This window comes from Orcinus orca, chromosome 5 (genome assembly GCF_937001465.1).
Source record: "Orcinus orca chromosome 5, mOrcOrc1.1, whole genome shotgun sequence".
NCBI lineage: Eukaryota > Metazoa > Chordata > Mammalia > Artiodactyla > Delphinidae > Orcinus > Orcinus orca.
The window spans coordinates 147,667,849-147,689,343 of NC_064563.1; the positions used below are offsets into that span (position 1 = coordinate 147,667,849).

The 21,495-nt window shown below is 51.0% G+C and overlaps 1 protein-coding gene across 3 annotated transcripts in view; it reads right to left on the reverse strand.

The window, feature by feature from the left end:
• Positions 1 to 498: 498 nt before the first annotated feature.
• Positions 499 to 21,495, reverse strand: part of UBE2G2 (ubiquitin conjugating enzyme E2 G2) — a 39,089-nt gene continuing 18,092 nt past the window's right edge. The window contains exons 3-7 of one of the 3 annotated variants that reach the window (XM_049710381.1): positions 16,107 to 16,142; positions 15,967 to 16,038; positions 6,643 to 6,761; positions 3,673 to 3,813; positions 499 to 2,329 (exon numbers count right to left, since the gene is read on the reverse strand). In XM_049710381.1, the coding sequence (XP_049566338.1) occupies positions 2,217 to 2,329; positions 3,673 to 3,813; positions 6,643 to 6,761; positions 15,967 to 16,038; positions 16,107 to 16,142 (481 nt within the window). In that variant the 3' untranslated portion in view covers positions 499 to 2,216. The remainder of the gene's footprint in view (positions 2,330 to 3,672; positions 3,814 to 6,642; positions 6,762 to 15,966; positions 16,039 to 16,106; positions 16,143 to 21,495) is intronic. The other 2 variants (XM_004264614.4, XM_049710380.1) reach the window with 2 other exon arrangements.

Below are 21,495 nucleotides of genomic sequence, written 5' to 3' on the forward strand. Positions count from 1 at the left end.
GTCAGAGATCTTCAAGAAGTACGCTGGAAACCCCTGGGCAAAAGGCAGAATGAAGGCTGCTGGAGGGCGGGCCGAGCCCCTGGCCCGGACGCAGCGCAGAGGGCGTTGGGGGAGAGGAGGCCGAGGGACATAAGCAGACTCACGTCAGCAGCCGTGACGAGACTGGAGACTCGAGAGCAGGACAGAAGCGCCACCTCCGCGCCTGCTGGTCTCTCCTCGCCCGACGGCCGTCTGCTGCCAACACTCACAGCTCAAGGAAAGGCCGCGGGTCAGTCGAGCCTGCCGACCCCAACAGGGACACGCGGGAATTCCAGGGGAGACCAGCGGGCGGAAGGAATAGGAAAGAGCGAAACTTCCCAAAGCTCACGTGTCTTGGGAAGGAGGTGGTAGTGGGAGTCCTGGCGGCCGTGCCACCTGTAGGGGGCACCCCCGCTGCCCACCGGCCACGGGGTTCCCATACGATTATATTAAAACACGACAGAGAAAACACTGCTTGGGACAGGGGGAAAATATAGCTTTATTTTACCATAGGAATTAATAAACTCTGTCACAGAATAAGGACACCATGGGACTCCTCTTTTGTTTCATTTAATAAATACAAATGAATAAAAATACTTTCTTTTGCAAAGAGACTGCCCCTCTTCCTTCTCCAGATTTCCTGAGCCCCCGTGGCCACCTGCTGACGTCGTCACAGGCCCACACTCCACCACACCCACCTTTTCCTCTCTGTGGAGAGGGCTACGTCTCATCCGACACGCCCGCAAATACTATGCAGGTACAATACCTCTCCTTTCCCCATCCCCTTCCGAATACAAGTCCTCGTACTGCATTTCAACTTTTAAATGATTTCCTTCTGAGAAGGAAAGAGTCTGGTTTCCACAGAAGCCCTTTAGCCAGTACTACTTAACACCAAGAAATCAGCGAGGTTTCAGTAAAACAGACTCCTGCCCGCGGGCACATTATGAAAGGGAAAGGATAACATAAAGTAAAATGTATTGTGCGTCTTGTAGACTGTCCCTTATTTCAAAAATAGAAACTCCTATTTAAATTTACCCTGTTTGAAACAGGCCACATATTTAACTGCATGCAACAGATCTGTTATTGCTTGAAACGGAGCCCTGGCTCCGGCTGAGCTGCCCGCAGCTGAGCTACCCACGCCGGAGGAATCCAGACCACCTCCAAACCACGAGCCGCAGCTGAGCACCCCCCACCGACCCGGGGACCCCGGGGACCCCATGTGCCACGCTCCCTCGAGCGCCGGTCAGGTCTGGGATGAAGCACACCTCTGCGCTCTGCGCTACGGGGAGCGTCCCTTCCCAAGCTGCAAAGAACGGTTTTGTCCCAATAGTTGAAGCTCCCGCTGCAGCCACCACGTACAAACGCTTAGCACTCTCCAGTTTTCAGATTGGAAAAGAAAAGCTCCGACACACCCAGAAGACACTCTGACTACAATCTCGGTCTCACGTGCCTCTGCTCTGGTAAATGCACTGGGAACTGAGACACGAGCGTAAACTGTGATCAATACCAGCAGGGAAAACGCCGGTCTTCATGGCCAGGAGGAAACTTCTTTTCTATGTGCCCCATTTTTCATTAGTCCACATTTTAAAAAAGTATTTATTTCCTGAAAGTATTTCTAAATGTGATTATTTGTAACATACAACAAATGAAAAATGTGCCTAGATTGCAAGAAAAAAATCTGCTTGTAAAACAAAGTACTGAAACAAAGTCATGTCCTCCTCACGGGGGACAAGGGAACCAGGAGGGGCCCCCAGAGACATCCGGCCGCTGTCCTCCTCCTGGTCTGCAAGGCCCCACGTCTTCGGAAGGAGCGTCACTGGTTCTAGTCCCTGGGGGCCGGCGCGTACGCCCCTCCCCGCTCCGCACTAAGTGCTGGGTCCGCAGGCACGTCAGCTGGAGAGGTAGTGGTGACGGCTCTCATCATCTCCCTGGGCCACCTCGGCAAGAACGAGGGGTGGGTCCCTCAACTGCACCCAGCTGTCATCGTCCTACAGAAACCATCACTGCAGAAGAGAAGGCTGTTTGGGGTGGGAAAGGTAGAAAAGAAATAGATGCTGTGGTTCTGCAAGCTCGCCTTTTTTGGTACCAGCACAGTGTCACTGTCACTAAGTGTCTTGGAGGAGAAACTCCAAAAACTGCTCGGTGGTGTGCCTGCACGCACGCGCGGGCACACAGCTGTGCACACATGTGGGCAAGGCTCAGAGCCCCAGCGACTTCTGCACGATCTGCTTGGCGATCTTGTAAAACTGTTCCCGGTCATCCCGCCACATTTTGGAGGCATCCACGTTGGCCCCGCTTTCATCGTTGGGCTCTGAAAGAGAAGGAGAACCTCCACGTGAAGGGGCTCAAGAAGGAAGGCCCTGGCAAGACCTCCCACCTCCTGTAGGAACATCACTGATCTTCCCAGAGAGGTAACCAGAGACGAACCAGAAGCGCCGAGGGACGTGGAACTCCAGGCAAGGACAGCAGTTCTGTGGATACGGGAGCCTTCCCCTGAGGGACGGGGCGGAGCAGCGGCGGACAGACCCACCCTCAGGGCTCCTCCACCCGAGCCTCCCAAGGGCCGCACCAGCCAACTCGGCTTCACTCAGGAGGCACCAGCCGAGCAGATCAAGCGGCCACTGGGGGCCTCCCCCTCGGGCCTCCTGTTTGGCCACCAGCTCTCTCCATTCGATGCTCCTCCGTTTCATGGGCGCTCTCTTCCCCCGGGGCTGCCGGGCCGTTCCTCTCTCAGCTCCCTCCCGCCACGAGCCCTGTCTACCTGGAGAGGGCACACACCCTCACCTCCACAGCCAGTCCCCGAGAGCCCCCGTCAAGGTGGCCACTCACACAACACCCCGAACTCTTCTCTCCCCCAAATCCTGCTCCCTCTGGAGTCCTGTCCCCAAAGTCCGCACCCCTCCACCCCACAGTGAGGGCAGGAGCGCCCCCGCCCCAGGACGCTGAGCCCTAGAGCCGGAGTCTCCAAGGTCCCCCCAACCTCCCCCATCCTCTTGGCCTGGGACCCACCCCGCCTGTCTCAAGCACGTGGGCTGCAAGGGCGATCCGTGGTCTAATAGCCCCACGAGCGAGCGTCAGCTCCGGGCCAGTGCAGGTCCAAAGGGCGCCCCGCCCCCAGCCGGGCTCCAGCCATACCTATAGTCCTGGTGACGCCACCAGAGGGTCCGTGCCCCCCCACAACCTTGTTAACTCCCACGTGTTCTAAACTCACCTCGGGAAGTGTCCCCTGCACCCTGATCTCAGGAGTTATCACAGTGGCCTGCAACAGCTGGTGGCTGTGAAAGTCCCCTTAGAACGTGGGGCCTTAAGGTTGGGGTCAGTGTCACCTGAGCTTTACACCCCAGGACACGGTGTCTGCAATATAGTGCCCACTGAATGAATGAAATGCCCACGGCTACTCATGGCCAACAATGTGATACACACAAGACCATCTTTACATCTGTAATTATAAAAAGCAGCTTACGCTTGGCAAAGTGTGTATGAGTGACATTACATGAAAAAGCAGAAAAGAAAACAGTACATATCGACTCCTCACGGTGGACAGGGAGTTATAAGACAAGGGTTAACGAGGAAGGAGAAGCAGCACGGAGTGTCGGCTCTCCCCCTCTGGACGTGAACCTGCAGTGCGCCAGGAGCCGGCGGGGCGGGCGTTACCTGCCAGCATGCTCACCACCGACAGGAGGATCTTCTCCACGCTCTGCACGGGGCTCCACCGCTCGGCGCTGCTCTCGTAGCCCATGGGGTCGTCGCCGGGAGCGTGCAGGATGGAGATGCAGACTCTGCCATCAGGGTAGACTGCGGGGTCAGAGCACACCCGGTGAGCCGAGGGAATGGGCCCGCGATAGGGCGGCTCGGTCAGGCCCACAGAGAAAGGGCAGCAAGCGGCGCAGACACCGGGACGGAGCTGTCTGCACGCAGCACCACCTGCGGCCCCAGCGCCACATCCACGGCCACGCTCACGTGCACGCGCTCCCCGCGGGCCCGGCCGGGCTCCCAGGGCACCGCTCACGCGCCGACAGGGTGCTGGGCCAGTCTGAACAGCTCTAGTGTCATGGCGTGACTCCACCTTCATATGCATTTAAAAAGCACTATATCCAAAGGGGATAAAGGAAAGGCTACCTGGCAGCCAGATATTCCACCAAAATACCTCATGTAATTAGACTCTTCACAACACTTTTCATAAAAGGTTTCTTAGATATCCCTCGTTCTGCCATTAAATCCCTGAAGTGGACTGTGTAAAATATACGTTGCCATAGCTGGGAAAACGCTACAGGAATTAAACACCCAGAGCAAGACAGATGCCTGGACTCCTCTTGCTAACTTACTATAACTGGCTCCTCTGGACATCAGCTGTGCCTGAGTCTAAACGCATCTCCCATCAACAGCACCACTAACGAGACCCTCAAGATCTGATTCAAGAAAAATAAATTTTCAATTCAAAGTCTGGGGTTGGTCCTGTCAAGAAGGTCAAAAGCACCTGTTATCTTTCTCTTACACATACTTGGGGAAATTCTCAGATGGTTTAGTATATGCTCAGATATCCAGGCATCACTTGTAAAACTGTAAGGCTATTAAGTTATAATAGTAGGAATACCAGACAATTTTAAATAAATTTATTTACTTCACCCTCACTCGTGAACTCAGCATTTCGTGACCATTCAGAAATGTGAGTCGTTATAAACAGCCTTTCTTTTACACCTGGTCCCTCATTTTCCCCATGCACCCCTTGTTCTAGTGGTTTCTATGCTTTGAAACTGTACCGCAAACTCTCACTGAAGGGTTAGGAAACCACGTGTGATCTGTCTCAGACACCAGGATGGCCGTCTGAAGTCCACACACACGGGACCAAGGCGCCCAGAATGCTTTGAACAGTTCTCTCTGCCACGGACAGAGAGGAGGTGTTGCAGAGTTTTCAACTTCAGTGTCACTTCCTCAAGGTGACAGCACCATGCGATGACACCGCTGACCCCAGAAACATCAAAAAGCAGCTATGTCCCTACCACCCCCCACCACCACACCACAGCAGCGTCATTTCCTAACCCTCCCGAGTCCCCGCCCAGCCACAGCGCTTCAGCGCCAACAACTCCCGCTGGTGCCAGGCTGGCGGTCTCCCCTCCAGGCCACGGCAGCGGCCCAGCACGCGCTCCGCTCCATTTCCAGCCTGCACCACAGTCACCCTTCAAAGGCCATGCTGGTCATGCCGCCCCTCACACTCACTCCCAGCCCCTCAGTGGGTCTCCACTGCTCCTCGGATAAACATCAAAATCCTTAATGTTGACCAAAAGGCCTGAACTGGTTTGGCCCCTCCCCCTCCCCCTCCCTCCTCACACTGGGCCTCTGCACCTGCTAGACCCCCTCCCCGCCCCAAAGAGACCCCTGGGTAACTCCTACAGCTCCTCCTGCAGGTGGTGGGTTCAACCACCACCCCTGCAGGGGCCTCCCTGGCCTCCCATGTGGTTTCACATCTCTCTGTATGATTCCTTCATCAGCGTCCATCGCTGCCCTCAGACTGGGAGCTCCTGACCGTCCAGCCCCCCACCTCTGACGGTCTGCTCACCACCCCATCCCAGCAACTCTCAGTGAATCTGCTGGATTATTTTTTTAAGTATTTATGGACCGACCAATTTTTATGACATCGGCAGACCTACTGAATAGCTCTTCTCAAAAATAATTTTTACAAAATAAAAGTAACAGATACCCACCTACAGTAAGGCCAAATTTAAAAACTATTTGCACTGATTACCTGAACAACAAAAATAATATTATCAGGGGCTTCCCTGGTGGCGCAGTGGTTGAGAGTCCGCCTGCGGATGCAGGGGACGCGGGTTCGTGCCCCGGTCCGTGAAGATCCCACATGCCGCAGAGCGGCTGGGCCCATGAGCCATAGCCGCTGAGCCTGCGCTCCGCAATGGGAGAGGCCACAACAGTGAGAGGCCCGTGTACCGCAAAAAAATAAATAAATAAAATGATATTATCAGGCTATTCTTAGTACACACATAATTCAATCAGTTTATTGGCCGTATTTGTCTTTAAACCACATCACAGGTATCGTTCTAAAGAATATATTTATCTTCAATATAATCTTATTATTTACTTATTTATTTTTGGCTGCGTTGGGTCTTCGTTGCTGCGCGCAGGCTTTCTCTAGTTGCTGCGAGCGGGGGCTACTCTTCGTTGCGGTGTGCGGGATTCTCATTGTGGTGGCTTCTCTTGTTGTGGAGCATGGGCTCTAGGTGCTCGAGCTTCAGTAGTTGTGGCACGTGGGCTCAGTAGTTGTGGCACACGGGCTTAGTTGCTCCGTGGCATGTGGGATCTTCCTGGACCAGGGCTCAAACCCGTGTCCCCTGCATTGGCAGGCAGATTCCTAACCACTGCGCCACCAGGGAAGCCCTTATCATTTATTTTTTAATTACCCACAATCCTCTTCATAGTTGTATTTTATAGTTAATCACCTTGAACTTGTTGACTTCCTCAATCAACTCTTCTAACCATAATGAATTTTTAAACTTTGTATTATGGAAAATTCCAAACACAGAGCAAAACAGAAGTACACCATGAATGCCCACATGCACACAATCTCTAGGCCTCTCCTGGAACCATCGAAACTACTTCAAAAGCACTTACTGTTGGGATGAAACATCTCACAGGTAAATCTCATCTTTGGAGGACTTAACGGGTAATCAAGTGGGAAACTCAGGATGGCAGGAAAAACCCCAAACTCAAAACAGGTGTCTTCTGGGCCCCTAAAAGATACAAAATACAGAGACAGAACTTCAAGGTAGATTTTTTTCGATGTCTCCCACACTTCAGAAACGAGTTAAGGAAATACCTACTGTTCACAAATGTGCATGAAAAGATTATCTAAATATCATGATAACAATGAATTGGTATTTTTTATGGTTGGAAAGTAACGTGTCATCGTTCCGTTCCAATCAGGTTTAAATCACAGAGACCGGCTCACGGGCATTTTCACATTAATAAGGCTGAGAGTGGGACAGCAGGGATTCTGCTTTTCTATGTGGTACAATTACATTTTAGGATAAAGATACAAACCCTGGTACATGTTAGAGCAGGACTCTATTGTACTAATGAACGAGGGGTGAAGAGTTGTTACTTCAAAGGCTACTTTTAATTTTTAAATGTGCCTGAGAAGTGGTTTTGTAACCTTCAAGAAACAGATACAGAGCACGTACGGAGCACTGATGATGCTCGTGCGCACGTGCGGCAGCCGCAAGCCCTGACCTGCAGGCCTGGGCTCGTGCCACCTCCTGGGACCACGCGGTCACCTGAGTCCTCATCTTCACCAGGCACGTGCCTGCCTGCCTGAGTTCACGTCCTCCTGGTGTGGAAAATGGCAGAAACGGGCCAAACCACTTCCAAAGTCCTGTCAAATTTTAAAGCTCTATATGTATAAATCAACACTATCTTGACCAACAGACAAGACGTGAAGGCCAGCGGGAGAGGGAGAGGGAGAGGGAGAGGGAGAGCAGCTCGCACATTAACAGAGAGAAGAACGCCTCCTCCCCTTACAAACGTCCTTTATAAAACATGCACGACAGCAGTTTAAAATCTAGTTTAAAATCTAAGACCATCTCTCCTCCGTACATTTTTATCAGGAGGCAGAGCTGCCGAATGACAGCTACACACAGCGACACCAGACAAGCACTCTGCGAATACCGGTCAGTTCAACACGAAGAGGAATCCCGTTCTCTTTCTGGGCGCGGAGAGGGCAAGGCCCCAAGCACGTAACACACGGGCCCCGATGACCAGCACAGGGGCCGAGACCCCACGCTACAGCAGCAGTTCAAGTAGACAAAAAATTCTCAAAGAAACTGTGCAGGCGGCTTCACTTCCACCTGGTGACAACGCCTAGGGATTTCGACGGCACCAGTGCAGTGGAGGCCAGGACTGCATCATGGGGTGGGGAGGGGCTGGTAAAATGGCCAAAACAAGAACAAGGCAGCAGGTGTTCGGCGGAGCCACACTGTTTTCAATTGAAGACACATCTGGATTCTGAAAACTGTGTCCTCGCTACTTGTGGGGAAACCAAGAGTGGAAAGCTACTACTCTGTCGTGGAGGGATGAGCGTCCCGGACAGTGGTGCCCAGAGCCCCAGCAGGAAGCAGGGACAGGACGGCCACACGGAGAGGCGAGCTCGGGGGCCGCGGCTCCCCGACAGCCGCCCTCCAAGCCCTCTCCTCTGGAGGGGGTCAGCGCCGATGGCAGGGGAGAGCCTGCGCCCCCCGCCCCTCTTCCAGCCTACAACTCACAGTAGAGAATAAACACCACTGCGCTGGCCCTCACACGGCCTCCCGAGGGAAGGTGCCAGGAAGCAGTGCTGTCGCCTCAGCGAGGGTCACCTGACTCAGGCCAGGTCCCGGATCGGGTGGCTCAGCGGAGAGCAGAGGGCAGCTCAGGCTGCTAACCCAGGAGCCTGCAAATCAGGGCTGCGGCCACACCAGGAATGCTCGCAGTGCCTCGGTATTCTGGGCGCCTCCAAGTTAGAACAGAAAAGAATGTCTGGGTAGTTAAGTGTTTTTGGACTGAGCCAAGTGGTATTTTCTCAAGACTTTGATATTTGCTCAGGTCTTTGTTTCTCATAATAGAGCTTTCTTTAAAAAAAAAAACAAACAAAAAAACCCACTAGGTCCCACAGCTTCAGAAGCAAGATCAAACATCTCCTAAAGTGCTCCCACATCTGAAATATCAAAGCCATTTTCAAATGCTCTGGTTTGCGACTAGTTTGAAACAGAGGCTTCTTTCTCTTCCAGAATGCCCAGTGCCTTGGCCCAGCACACAGGTGTGCCCATGTGCACGGGGGCCTGCCCGCTGACTTCATGGAAAACGCTATCGAGTAAATTCCTGGACCAAGACGGGAGATATTAGTGTTATTTTTGGACAAGCTTTCCTGTCATACTCAGGACAGCCTCACTCCACTTTCACCAAAGAAGGTCTCACCTCAAAATCAAATTTATCTGAGGCAAATACAAACTCTTCAAAGCCTGCAAGTTACTTTCTATCTTAATTGATTAAAATAACGGCCTATATTATTTCAGAGCTCTGAGGTAAGTGTTTTATTTTCTGAGACTAGTATTAAGAGTAAAGCAGAACGCCCTTGCTCTCCTCTGTAAAGGCGATAGTGCACTCTGACTTCCCAGCTTTAGGAGAACGAGAGGCCAGGGAGCCAGCAGTGGGAGAGTTGCACCCACGGGCTAAGCCCAACCGGGGCCCAGCAACGCTCGCTCCTCCCAAAGGACAGCGCTGGCTCAACACCTGCAGCCACGAGCCATCATTGGTGGTCGGTCACTTGCAGAGCCAATAAAAACTGGAGACACGCTTGGTTAGTCTTTCAACGTTAAACTCGAGTGAAGCACCGTGCTTTGCCTTTCATCTCTAAAACTGTACAGAGATGACAAAAGAAGCCCACGGCCTGCACACTGAAGGCGGCAGGGAGGCCAGAGTGCTGCACCGTGGAAGCCGGGTGTGTCTGGGCGTCAGTGAGCCATCTGCCCGCCAGGCATGTTCCAGGACCGCAGCCTGCACGTCACTCCAGCTGTGGCAGGTGCGGAAGAAGCTGTTTTTGCGCTGTTCTTTTTCAAGTTTGTCATAGCACACAGACAAAATTCTCAAACATACATACGAGGCTTGAAATAATGGAGACCGTAAACCCATCCACTAGCGCACACTTGAACTTGATCACCAAGGGACAATTATTCTCCAAAGCCATGACCACTTGAAGCATAAAAAAGAAGGGCCCACTGCTTCACAAACACCCTCCAGTCCAGGCGAGGGTGTCACTGCCCTCACTCTCTTGCTGCAGAACCCACACGGAGCACCCGGCGGTGGCGTGAGGGGGCCTGGCGTCAGAGCAGGGGCGCCACCTCCTTCCTGCACCCCTGGCTCTGCAGCTCAGCCGAAGCTTCTTGCCAAAGCCCCCACCTCCCCAGTGGAGGTGGGCTGCAAGCACAGCCCCCAGGCCAGGGGCTCTAGAAGCCACGACTCCAGCTCCGGGGTGCCCTGCTGTGCCTCTAAGCCCCCAAGTCACTGAAGGAGCGCCTGCTGCGTGAGGGTCACCCCGCCAGCAGCGAGGCTGCACAGAACTGACCGGAAGTTCCCACTCACAGGACCTTCACACCTGCAGGAAAGCCAGGAAGGGCTGCAGGGAGCTGTCGTCCCGCAGACAGTGCCCTCGCTGCCCGTCTCCTTGGGAGCCTGGGGGTCTCAGCCGGACTATGTGTCTACACCCACCTGGCACCAGCCCTGACTCAGCACCGAGTCTCTGGGGATGGACCCAAGAGCCGTTTTCCTCTTTTGTTGTGTGCAAAGCACCCTAGCGATCCTGATGTAGAGAACCAGCGCTGGTTAAACTGTGAGGGAGGAAAAGGACAGGGCCTTCCATCTCAGGAAAGCACGGTGGTAACAAATACAGGCTTCCTTCCATGTAACTATTTTCATGATTAAACCCGTCTGAAATGAGCCTACGGTCATCCCCTAATTTTTGCTTGCAACAGAAATTCCTGAAAACTTTAACTCAAATATATTTGAACTATATTTAAAGTTCACTAAATAAGTTCATCAATTACAAGAACTTCATAGTGAATTCTGACATGGACTTCTGCAACATAAACTTTGACTCTAACTAGAAAAAATATGTATGTTAGAAAATACTCAGATACATAAGTAAATAAAGTAAGAAGCAAATGCCTCCTTGCCCCCTCCCTGAACCAGCTCTGAGGCAGCCACTACAGAGTCTGGCCACCCTCCCAGGCTTCCCCTCCAAGTGCATCCACTCACATACCTTCATCTGCAAAAACTGGATCGTTTTTTACTAAAAACGTACCATGGCATCACTGAGGGGATTTTTAAAGGCCTGAATAAGTGGAGAGACACTCCATGTGCATGGACTGGAGCACTCAAGATTGTTAGACTGTCAACATTCCTCAAGCTGACCTAGAGGCTCAACAATCCCTGTCAAATCCCAGCTGGTTTCTTCACAGAAAATGACAAGCTGATCCCCAGATTCCAATGGAGACCAAGGGACCCAGAATAGGTAAGACATCTTGAAAGAGGAGAACAAAACACCTCCCAATTTCAAAGCTTACTATCGAGCTGCAATGACGGAGTGTGCGGTGCTCATGGAGGGTCAAGCACAGGTCAACGGAACAGGATTCAGAGTCCAAAATGAACCCTCACACTTAGGGAATTGATTCTGACAAAGGTCCAAGGCGATTCAATGCAGGAAGGATTTTCTTTTCAACAAATGGTGCAAGACAACTGGACAGCCACATGCCAAAAAATGAACCTGGCTCTTACCTAATGCTATACTCCAAAATTATCCAAAATGGGCCAAAAACCTAAATTTAAGAGCTATAAATACAAAACTTCTAGAAGAAAACACAGGAGAAAATCTTTTCAACCTTGGGTTATATGACACCAAAAGCATAATCTATACAAGGAAAAACTGCTGAACTGCATTTCATTGGAAATGAAAACCTTTGCGTTTCAGAAGACCCCGTTAAGAAAATGAAAAGGAGGGACTTCCCTAGCGGTTCAGTGGTTAAGACTCCACGCTCCCAATGCAGGGGGCATGGGTTTGGTCCCTGGTCAGGGAACTAAGATCCCACATTCCGCACAGCTCGGCCTAAAACATAAAAAAGAAAAGGAAAAGGAAAAGGAAAGCTGCAGACTGGGAGAAAATATCTGAAAATCATACTGATACATCTGATAAAGGACTTTGTATCCAAAATATATAAAGAACTCTTAGGACCAAATAAGAAGACAACCCAATTAAAAAATGGGCAAAAGTTCTGAAGTTCACCAAAAAAGATAGATGAATGGCTCATAAGCCCATGAAAAGATGCTCAACAGCATCAGTTATTAGGGCAACGCAGTCCAAACCCACAATGAGACCCACCTCACACCCAGGAGGACAGCTGGCATCACACACCACCAAGAGGGTGAGGAAGTGGAGAGCCGAGAACTCAGCACTGCAGGTGGGAGTGTAAAACGGTGACACTATACGCCAGGAGGCCCACTCCTGCGCATCCAGCCGAGGGAGGCGGAAACCCATCCGCACAGACTTAGGCCCCGTGTTCGCAGCTGCACCGTCACACAGCCGAAGAGGGAAGCCGCCAAATGCCCGTCGATGGGCGAGCGGGTCCGTTCACGGCGGACACAGCTCAGTGGTGACGGCAAGGGGCCGCTCCCGCAGGCTGCCCAGAAAAAGGAGCCAGACACCGAAGATGCTGCATCGTGTGACCCCACTTGCAGCAGCAGTCCAGAAAAGCAAATCAACAGAGTCAGAGAGCAGATCAGAGGGTGCCCGTGGCGGAGGGGGAGTGGGGACTGGGTGCACAGGGGTGTGAGCACGTGTTTGGAAATGCTCTAAAAGTGAAGTGTGATGACTGCAAGACTCTATAAATTTAATTTACTAAAAATCATTGACTCGCGCACTTAATACAGGTGAAACTCTGCGTGTTAACTTCTATCTCAATAAAGCTATTGACTGCACCCGGCCACACCAGGTCTCTCGGCCTCAGCACCACTGCCACCTCGGGCGTCCTGGGCACGGCGGGGCGCTCAGCGCTCTCCCACCCGGGGCCAGTAGAGATCTCCCCCTGCTACCCGGTGTGACAGCCACAATGTCTCCAGACACTGCCCAAAGTCCCTGGGGGCGAGGCCACACCTCGTGACAACATTGGTCTAGACCCGTCGTTCAGCGTCTGCGTGAACGACGCTGCGTGAACTGCGTGAACCATGGCAGTGCTGCCGGCATCCTGCTGATTGGATGTCCGTAACTTATACTGAACAACGATGTTTCCACTTTCTTTTATGATTGCAGTGAATGTTGTAATAAACTTCCTTACACAGAGGTTTTCCTAACAGAATGTCTGATGAAGACATTCCCAGGGTGGGAACCGCTGGGTCAGAGAACATACAGTGCAAATTATGACCATCTATTGTAATATGTCGGGTTTATCTGAGCAGGCACAATCCTGACCGGAGCCAGGCTTCTGTAAAGAAGAAAGCCTGGTGTAGAGGGCGGTGCCGTGACCGTGGCCTGGGCACCCAGCATGAGCCAAGCACAGCCTAGGAGGAGCCGCAGCCGGGGGAATCCTCCCCCCCGCAGGTGTGAACCAGCTGGGACCCGAGTGCGCCAGCAGAGATGTGGGGATGGCATCAGCCAAGGGCCCCCAACCGCTGGGGAAGGGAAGGGCCTTCTCATCTCACCACAGCCTCGGGGCCCCGATCTGGAGACGGGACAGCGGCTCGCCACAGACCAGGCAGGGAGGTCACCATGCGGCTGCTTGAAGAAACCTGGGGCAGGACAGAAACGGGGCAGCAAGACGCCAAGGGCTTCACGCCTCTTCCAGCCATGGAGGATAAACCGCCGTCCTGCACGGCAGGGCTCCTCCTGTCCTGCAGAAGCTCGCGTGGACCCTCCACAGCTGCCACGCCGCGGCCAAGGGCCAACGAGGCTGCACAGGCCAGAGACCCTGGAGCTGGAAGAGGTGGAAGTGAAGCCACTGGTCTAAAAAGGTGTCGAGGCTCTGTACTGATCCAAATAAGCGAAGGTCGGAGAGGCAGAGTGACTGCCCAAGACCATAAAGCCAGGCCAGCCACACACAGCGTCAGTGTCACTGACCGGAAGCCCCCGCCCTCTCCCACTGGGTCACAGGTCAAACTCTGCCCTAAGCTCGGCCGGGAGTCACTAGAGTTCTGTCTCCTTTTAATCAGAGAACAGGCCGTGTTGATTTTATTCCTGTTGGTTAATTTGTTGTGTTCCCCATCCTAGTCCCTTAATCTTGTTCTTTCAGGGTGGAGGTTTGGGGTCACCTAGGACACGCCTGTATCCTCAGACGAGGGCCCTAATATAACAGGCACTCAGTATTTGTTGCCTGAACATCTGAAAAGATGTTCTCTGCACTGCACAGCTGAGGCTCCGCAGGTAAGCACTACTGCAACAGCAGCAGACTCCCAGAAACGGAGGCAAGTGTGGCTTTTAGAAGCACTAGGGTAGGGAAGAAACTCTGGAAACAATCGAAGAATAAAATGAGAGAAGAGAAAACCTATCACTAAGGAGTGAAACTCAGCCATCTGTCTGCCAGAACAGCAGAGCGAGACAAATCAAGAGGAGGACAGCTAATTCCTTAATAGATGTTTTAAGTACCTTTGTAAACGGCCTCTTGTTTGGGAAAGGATCTGGAACAGGACCAAACCCACAAACTCACCACATCCTGAGGCAGGGGAATTCCATACTAACGCAAAAGCCTTCTTCAAACATAAAAGTGTTCTACCTAAAAATACTTCTAATTACTTTTTAAGGTAAGTTTTCAAAATACTGGTTTAACTTTACGTTATTTATCTATAATTAGTAATATTTATCCTAACAGATTCTTAACAATAAATCCTTAAAAAAAAAACCGTACTGGAAGGCTCAAGTGTCCCTGGAAGGGCTTCTCAGTAGCCTCCTGTGGGCGCGCACCAGCCACACCTTCCAAGGACGGAAAAACCGTCAGGGGCCCGCTGACCTGGTGCGCTCACAAAGGCCTTGCAATCATCTGTGCACCCCAGCCAGGACAGCTGCCCTGGGGCGTACTGTTTCCCTAAAGATAAAGAGCTATAGCTGACGCGAGTGCGCAATGCCCTGTTGCAGCGAACGAAGGACACCGCTGACCAGGAGGCCCACCACGCAATCTGCAAGTGCTTTAGGGGGTGAAAGACACAACACCATGTTAGATACAAACACAGACTGTGAAGTCATCATCATGCCAGAAACATTTAAACACGGAAAAAAAATGAGTATCACAGGCCCAGGGAATTAGGGTATAACAAGTGCTCAGGAAACGTGAGGTGCGCTGTACTTTCTGTGCATAGTGTTTATTAATGATTTTTAAAACATTTGCTTATGAAAAAACTCATTTTCACACCAATTTCATGTATTAATCTGAGCTCCGCAGACAACACTGAGCAGCAATCTGTTTTCAGACCAAATGGGATACAGGCACGGGGCAGATGCAGAAAGTCTGACGAGGCTGATACCACGTACCCCTCACACATCTCCCAGGCCCACCCACTAGAGCACGCCTCAGCCCACGAAACCCCACCTGAAAAGTGTCAGCTAATTCCTCATCTTACTAACGAGACTGCTGAAATGGATTATAAACTTCAACTTCCTGAAGTCTACCTAACCACATTTTGTTAAAAGTACAGTCTAAGAATGGCCAAGAATTGTACATCTAAGGTAGAAAGATGAGAAAGAAAGGGGCCTGGGTCATAGGGCCAAAGAATACTCTGGAATCAGGGGTCCATTTGGCTCTTTCCAGGCAACATCACTGTAAGTGAAATATGAAATCCAGTCAGGATCTTGCTAGAATGAGGTCGGGAACCACACTGCTCACCTCAGAACTAAGCCAAATCTCTAAGTCGGGGAAAAGGCAAAGGCCAGACAGGTACACAGAAAAGGAGGAGCAGCAGAGGAGCTGGAGAGCTGGGAAGGGGAGGGGGAGGGGAGGGGAGGGGGAGGGGAAGAATCCAGGCACACAGGTGGGCAGGGCCCAGGTTGCACCAGTAGACCTGCAGCGTCACCCGCACCCTGAGGACCCCTCCGCACCGTCAGAGCCCCAGGCTCACAGGGACTCCTTGAAGCCAAAGTCCATTCTGTTTGAGGCTAACCCAACACACAAACTTCATTATTTTGAAACGCTACAAATACAAACACTTACAACTAAACCTTTTACTGGTTCTAAGGAAGTACTTTCATTTCTTTTGGAAGAACGTACGTGTTTTCTGCTTTCAGATCAGCAGACACAGAAAAGCTCAATGAAAGAGGCGCACTTGGCCTTTCTTCCCCATTGACGCTTCTGATCACTCACAGTGCAGAATGGGATTCACGGCTCTAATTTCCAACAAAGGCTTGAAACCAAACAACACATATGATTAACTTACATGATCAATGCCTCCCATTCAAAAAAATTCTCTTCATTCATGGGGCCTGCAGGAAAAGAAGAAATTTCACAACTTTACTTTGAAGGAAACTTTGGCAATCAGGAGTAAATGATAAAGAGGCGAACTTCACACTGCCTTACCTGCCACAATTCCTTCCGGAGGATTCAGTGTTAATTCTGTAAGGTTAAAAAGTAAAACCATTATGAAAAAGAATGAATATTATGTTGCACTTTAACAAAAAACATTAAAACGTATACAAGGCTATAAAGTGTATGGCATACATATTAGCAGATGAAAATTAAAATTCTGCTTGTCCCAAGTGAACACCTGCTGCAGTTACACTTCTGGTCAAGACTGTGTCAACAGTTCTTTATACCAGCAAAAAGGAGAATTTTAGAACTGTCAACACTTTCAACTTACAATGAAGAAACAAACAAAAGGTGTTGTTAACTCTCCTTCCAAAATACTCCTGCGGGTTATTTTGATTAAAGCTCGCACATCAAACACGGTGTGTTGTTTCCTCACTGAAGGGATGTCCTGTCATTCTGAGAGCGGGCACAAAGCTTTCTGAAGGCCACAAAGCAGAGCTGTGGGCCCGCGCCGAGGTTTCAGAGGCCTGGTATTATCAAGTCCGTCTGCACCGTATAGGCTGGCTGTCGACCTCCGACACCATGCTACAAAATCCACGAGCCCCTCACGTGCGAGGTCCGCCAGAGCAGCAGACCGAGAGCAGGAAGAGAAGAAACCAGCGGCAGCAGCGCTCCTCAGCATTTAAGGCTAGTAGTTGTTCTAAGGCTCTGCCAACCCGGAGGCTGTCCTTTGCACTCCTGGCCTCCTCGCGTTGTATGATACACGGGAGGCTACAGAATGAAACCACACCTGCGGGCACATCTGGCAAATCTGGCAAATCTGGCAAATCTGGCAAGGAGAACACCGGGAGATGGAGGAGGACTCGGCAAGAAGGACGGCCTCGGGAGCAAGGGCTCAGGTGGCAAGGGCACCCCCTCTGGGCCGAGTGCAGGGCCGGGACGTGACTAAAACAGTGAGAAACACACAGAAGATCAACAAAACCAAAAGCTAGTTCTCTGAAGAGACACAAAACTAACAATTCCCTGCCAAGTAAACATAAAGCGTAAGGACCGGAAAAGAAAAAATAATCATTATTCACAGATGCTCCGCTTACCTACATAAAGTCCAAAGGAGTCAGAAGATACATTATAATAAAAAGTGAGTTTGCCAAAGTTGCTGAATACAAGGTCAATACATACAACTGAACTGTGCTTCTATATATCAGCAAGTTAGAAAAGTCTAAAAAGGACACCAATTACAATGGGAAACATGCAGAAATTAGCTTTTCAAAGCTGCGCAAGAGCTGTAACAGAACAGAAAACATCATTAACAAAACATTTTAAGAGACCTTAATAAATGGAGATTATATCACGTTCATAGACTAAAAATTCAACATTATCAAGTTATCAATCCTCCTCAAACTGAACCTACGGGATCGAGCGCACCTCAGCCAAAACCCCACCAGGTTTTCTTGTCTGACTGACTAGGTTGAACACACGTGAACATGTGAACGAGCAGAAGAGCCACGGCGTTCTGTAAAAAGCGTAACTGAGAACCAGCCGTGGGCTAGCAAAACTCATCACAAAGCTGCAGTAAGCAGGCAGCAGACACTGGCACAAAGTTCAATAGACGATGGAACAGAAGTGAGCACGCCCAGCGCCGCTGTGCAAAGAGAGGCCCTCCATCTGCTAGGAAGGTCGCCCCACAGCAAGAGGTGAAAGAACAGAAGAACAGAGGTGAAAAGAGAAAACCCTTTTCCCTATCTCAAACCATATACAAAAATCAAAGTATGTAAGGAAAAGGGGAGAAGGGGCATGAGAACTAGTAGAAAATATACACATGGGCCTCTGCGCCAGCTCCCAGCAAAGCTCCTAAGTCCCTCGTGAATCCCCAAGCGACAAGAGCACAGGAGCGTCCCCCACTCTGGGTGGCCGCCGGCCCCAGGACCGAGCCATGGTTAGCAGGCTGCAGGCCCACCCCCCATTCTCCAGGGTGAGAGGGGCTGGAGACGGAGTTGCTGGTGAGTCAGGCCCACGTGAGGAGGCCTCCACACAATCCCACTAGCCTAAGGTCAGGGAGCTTCGGGGTTGGTGAGCACGCGGAGGGGCTGGCAGGGAGAGGCACCCAGACAGCGGGAACCTGGGCTCCTCGCCACCCCTGCCCTCGGCTTCTCCTCCAGCCGGCCGTTCCCGAGTTCTACCCTTCTACAATATACTGGAAACCACGCAAGTAAAATGCTTCTCTGGGTTCTGTGAGCTGCTCTGGCGGGTTAACCAACCCTGAGGAGGGGGTCTTGGAAACCTCCAATTTATAGGCGATCAGTCAGAAGCACAGGCGATACCCTGGATTTGCAACGGGCGGGGGAGGGGGAGCAGTCTCTCGGGACTTGGCCCTCAGGCTGTGGGATCTGACACACTAACTCCAGGTAGGTAGTGTCAGAACTGAGTGCAATCGTAGGACACCCAGCTGCGGTCACATAAGTGCCGAGTGTGGGAAAACCCCCACACGTCTGTCGTCAGAAGTGCTGTGAGCGTGGCAGTTGAAGGATCATAAAGGAGAAATGCAGGACAAGCGAGGTTTTCTAAACAGGGCAAGAGAATGCAACAGACCCATCACCAAAGAGGGCATGGAGGCAAACGAGCACGTGAGAAGATGCTCAACACGGTGAGTCAGAGGAAAACGAAATTAAGGCCACTAACAGACACTGCTACACAGCCCTATCGGTGAGAGTATCTTCACGTGGAACAGAAGAGCTAAAATTTAAAAGACTGCTAATACCAGCGCTGGTAAGTCCGGCAGCTGGGTCTCTCATGCTTCACCAGTGGGAATGCAAAATGCTCTGGCTGCCCCTGGCAAACAGCTTAAACATGTACTCCCCCTGAGACCCCGCACCTCGACTACTGACTGCCTACCCGAGAGAAATGAACACTTCTTTTCTTGACTACTTTGTGCACACACAGGAGCCCTGTCTCAGTGGTCAGTGAGCCCCTTCACAGCACCTAGCAGAGCACCTGGCATGAAGTGGGTGTGCAGGAAATACTTGATTGACTACGCTGTTTATAGAAGAGGTTTACGCTGTACTTTCATTTGCTTGCTTTGGTGCTGTAAATCCGTAATATTTTCTTATTCTTGATTCTCAGGGATTAAAGACTGTGGACAAAGCAAAGTACCTCCTTCCCCTTCCCCAACAGAAATGTATATTATTTATCTTAACACAAAGTGTATACGTTCAGTTAATAAAAAATGATATAAATAATAGGTTTATCATCAGAATGGTACTACTGCATTAAGGATCCTGAGATCTCTTGCATTCCTCTCTGGGATCTGACCCCCGGCTGCACCAGACCCAGTGTTCAACACCTGCTGCTAAGGTAGATCCTGACACACTGCTCCTACAGTGGAGCCAGCAAGCACGAAGCCCAAAGAATCCTAGAGCCTTGATACCAGCTGCACGGCTGCAACCAGACATAACAGACAGCACGTGCTGAACTCTGTAGGCGGTTAAGGACCAGGAGAGTCAGGGGTGCAGCTGTGCATCTAACTTGAACCACAGGGAGAACGCGCGCTACTGAGTTGGAAAACGCCACCAGAGAAAACATGTTTCAGAGGGAAGAAAATAGTCTAGTTCTGAAAACATCAAGTTAAAGACGCTGGTAAGTCATCTAAGTGCAGACGGTCAAAGAGGAAACTGGACGTGAGACTAGAGCCCTAAACAGTAGTCCAGGCTGGACACATAAATCAGGGGTCCTGAAACAGGATGGTACCTGAAAATAGGAATGGAATACAAACAAACAAACTTAAAACTTATGTCCCCACAGACTCGTATGTGAGTGTTCCCAGCAACCTTACTCACAATAGCCTCACGGTGCAAGCAACCCAAATACCCATCCACTGGTAAATGAATGAGGGGTGATCCATCCACACCAGGAACACTAGGCAGCAACAGGCAGGAGCAAACCACCCGCACACGTGACAACAAGGGTGACTCTCAAAGCACTGGGCTGGGTGAAAGAACCTGACACAGAGGCTACACACTGCGTTTATTTATACCAAATCCTAAAAGAAGCAAGCTATAGTAATAGAAAGCAAATCCAACATTGCCAGACCCCAGGGGCCAGTCACAAGGGAACTTTCCAGGGCAATGGAAACAGTCTGCCACGACTGTGTTGACGACTATACACAGCATACACGTGCCAAAGCTCAAAGAATGGTATACTTGGGACTTCCCTGGTGGCGCAGTGGTTAAGAATCCACCTGCCAATGCAGGGGACACAGGTTTGAGCCCTGGTCCGGGAAGAGCCCATGCCGTGGAGCAACTAAGCCCGTGCGCCACAACTACTGAGCCTGTGCTCTAGAGCCTATGAGCCACAACTACTGAGCCCATGTGCCACAACTACTGAAGCCCATGCGCCTACAGCCCGTGCTCCGCAATAAGAGAAGCCACCGCAATGAGAAGCCCACGCACTGCAACAAAGAGTAGCCCCTGCTCGCCGCAACTAGAGAAAGCCCGGGCGCAGCAACAAAGACCCAACGCAGCCAAAAATAAACTAATTGGAAAAAATGGTATATTTGAAATTGACACATTTTATAGTATGTAAATTTTATCTCAATAAAACTGACCGCCCCAAATTAATACTTTTTATGAAATATAAAACAATAAGTCTCCTAGAAAATAATGCAGAAGAATCTCTTCATGCTCTTAGTGTAAAGACTTCTTAAACAGAACTTACTGTAAAGTTAATAACCAAAAAGCACGAACCATAAAGGAAAAGACTGATAAAATTAACAGCACTAAAATTAAGAACTTCTGGGAATTCCCTGGCAGTCTCGGGGGAGGGAGGGAGGCAGGCACGGGTTCCATCCCTCGGCCGAAATCTGCAAGCCGAGCAGCGCAGCCAAAAAAAAAAACAAAAAAAACAAACAGAAAGTCTGACCTCAAAAGATATTTTTGTTTTTAACATTCAAAAAAGACAAGGCAAGGCCACCCCCCGCCCAGGGCACAGTCGCAGAGCCTCGCTGGAGAGACGGGAGTGGGTCGGCACTCCTGGGTCTGGGCCTCCTGCAGCCTGACGTCCCCCTTGAGTCCTGAGAGGCAAGGCCCGGCTACCACCTCCTCCTGACACTCGAACGCACAGTTCTTTTAACCCAGCTGACCCCTGCTCTACCCCTGCCTGAGTCACTGGCACCGACCGCCAGGCCAGCTCCCTCCACTCCAGCCAGGGGCTGCCAAGCCCCAGAGCCACCTCTCCTAGCTGCAGAGCCCACCCCGAGGAAGCACCACTGACGTCCAGGCCTGCACTCCCTCCTGCCCACCCACCCTTCCTGCCTTTTCCCCCTGAGGAGACCCTTCCCGGAGGACCCTTCTCAGGAAGGCGTGCTTCTCCCCTATTGCCCACTTTATACAGTTTAAAGCTTGTTCTTATTTTAAATAATACTAAAATAGCTTCATTATCCTAAAAA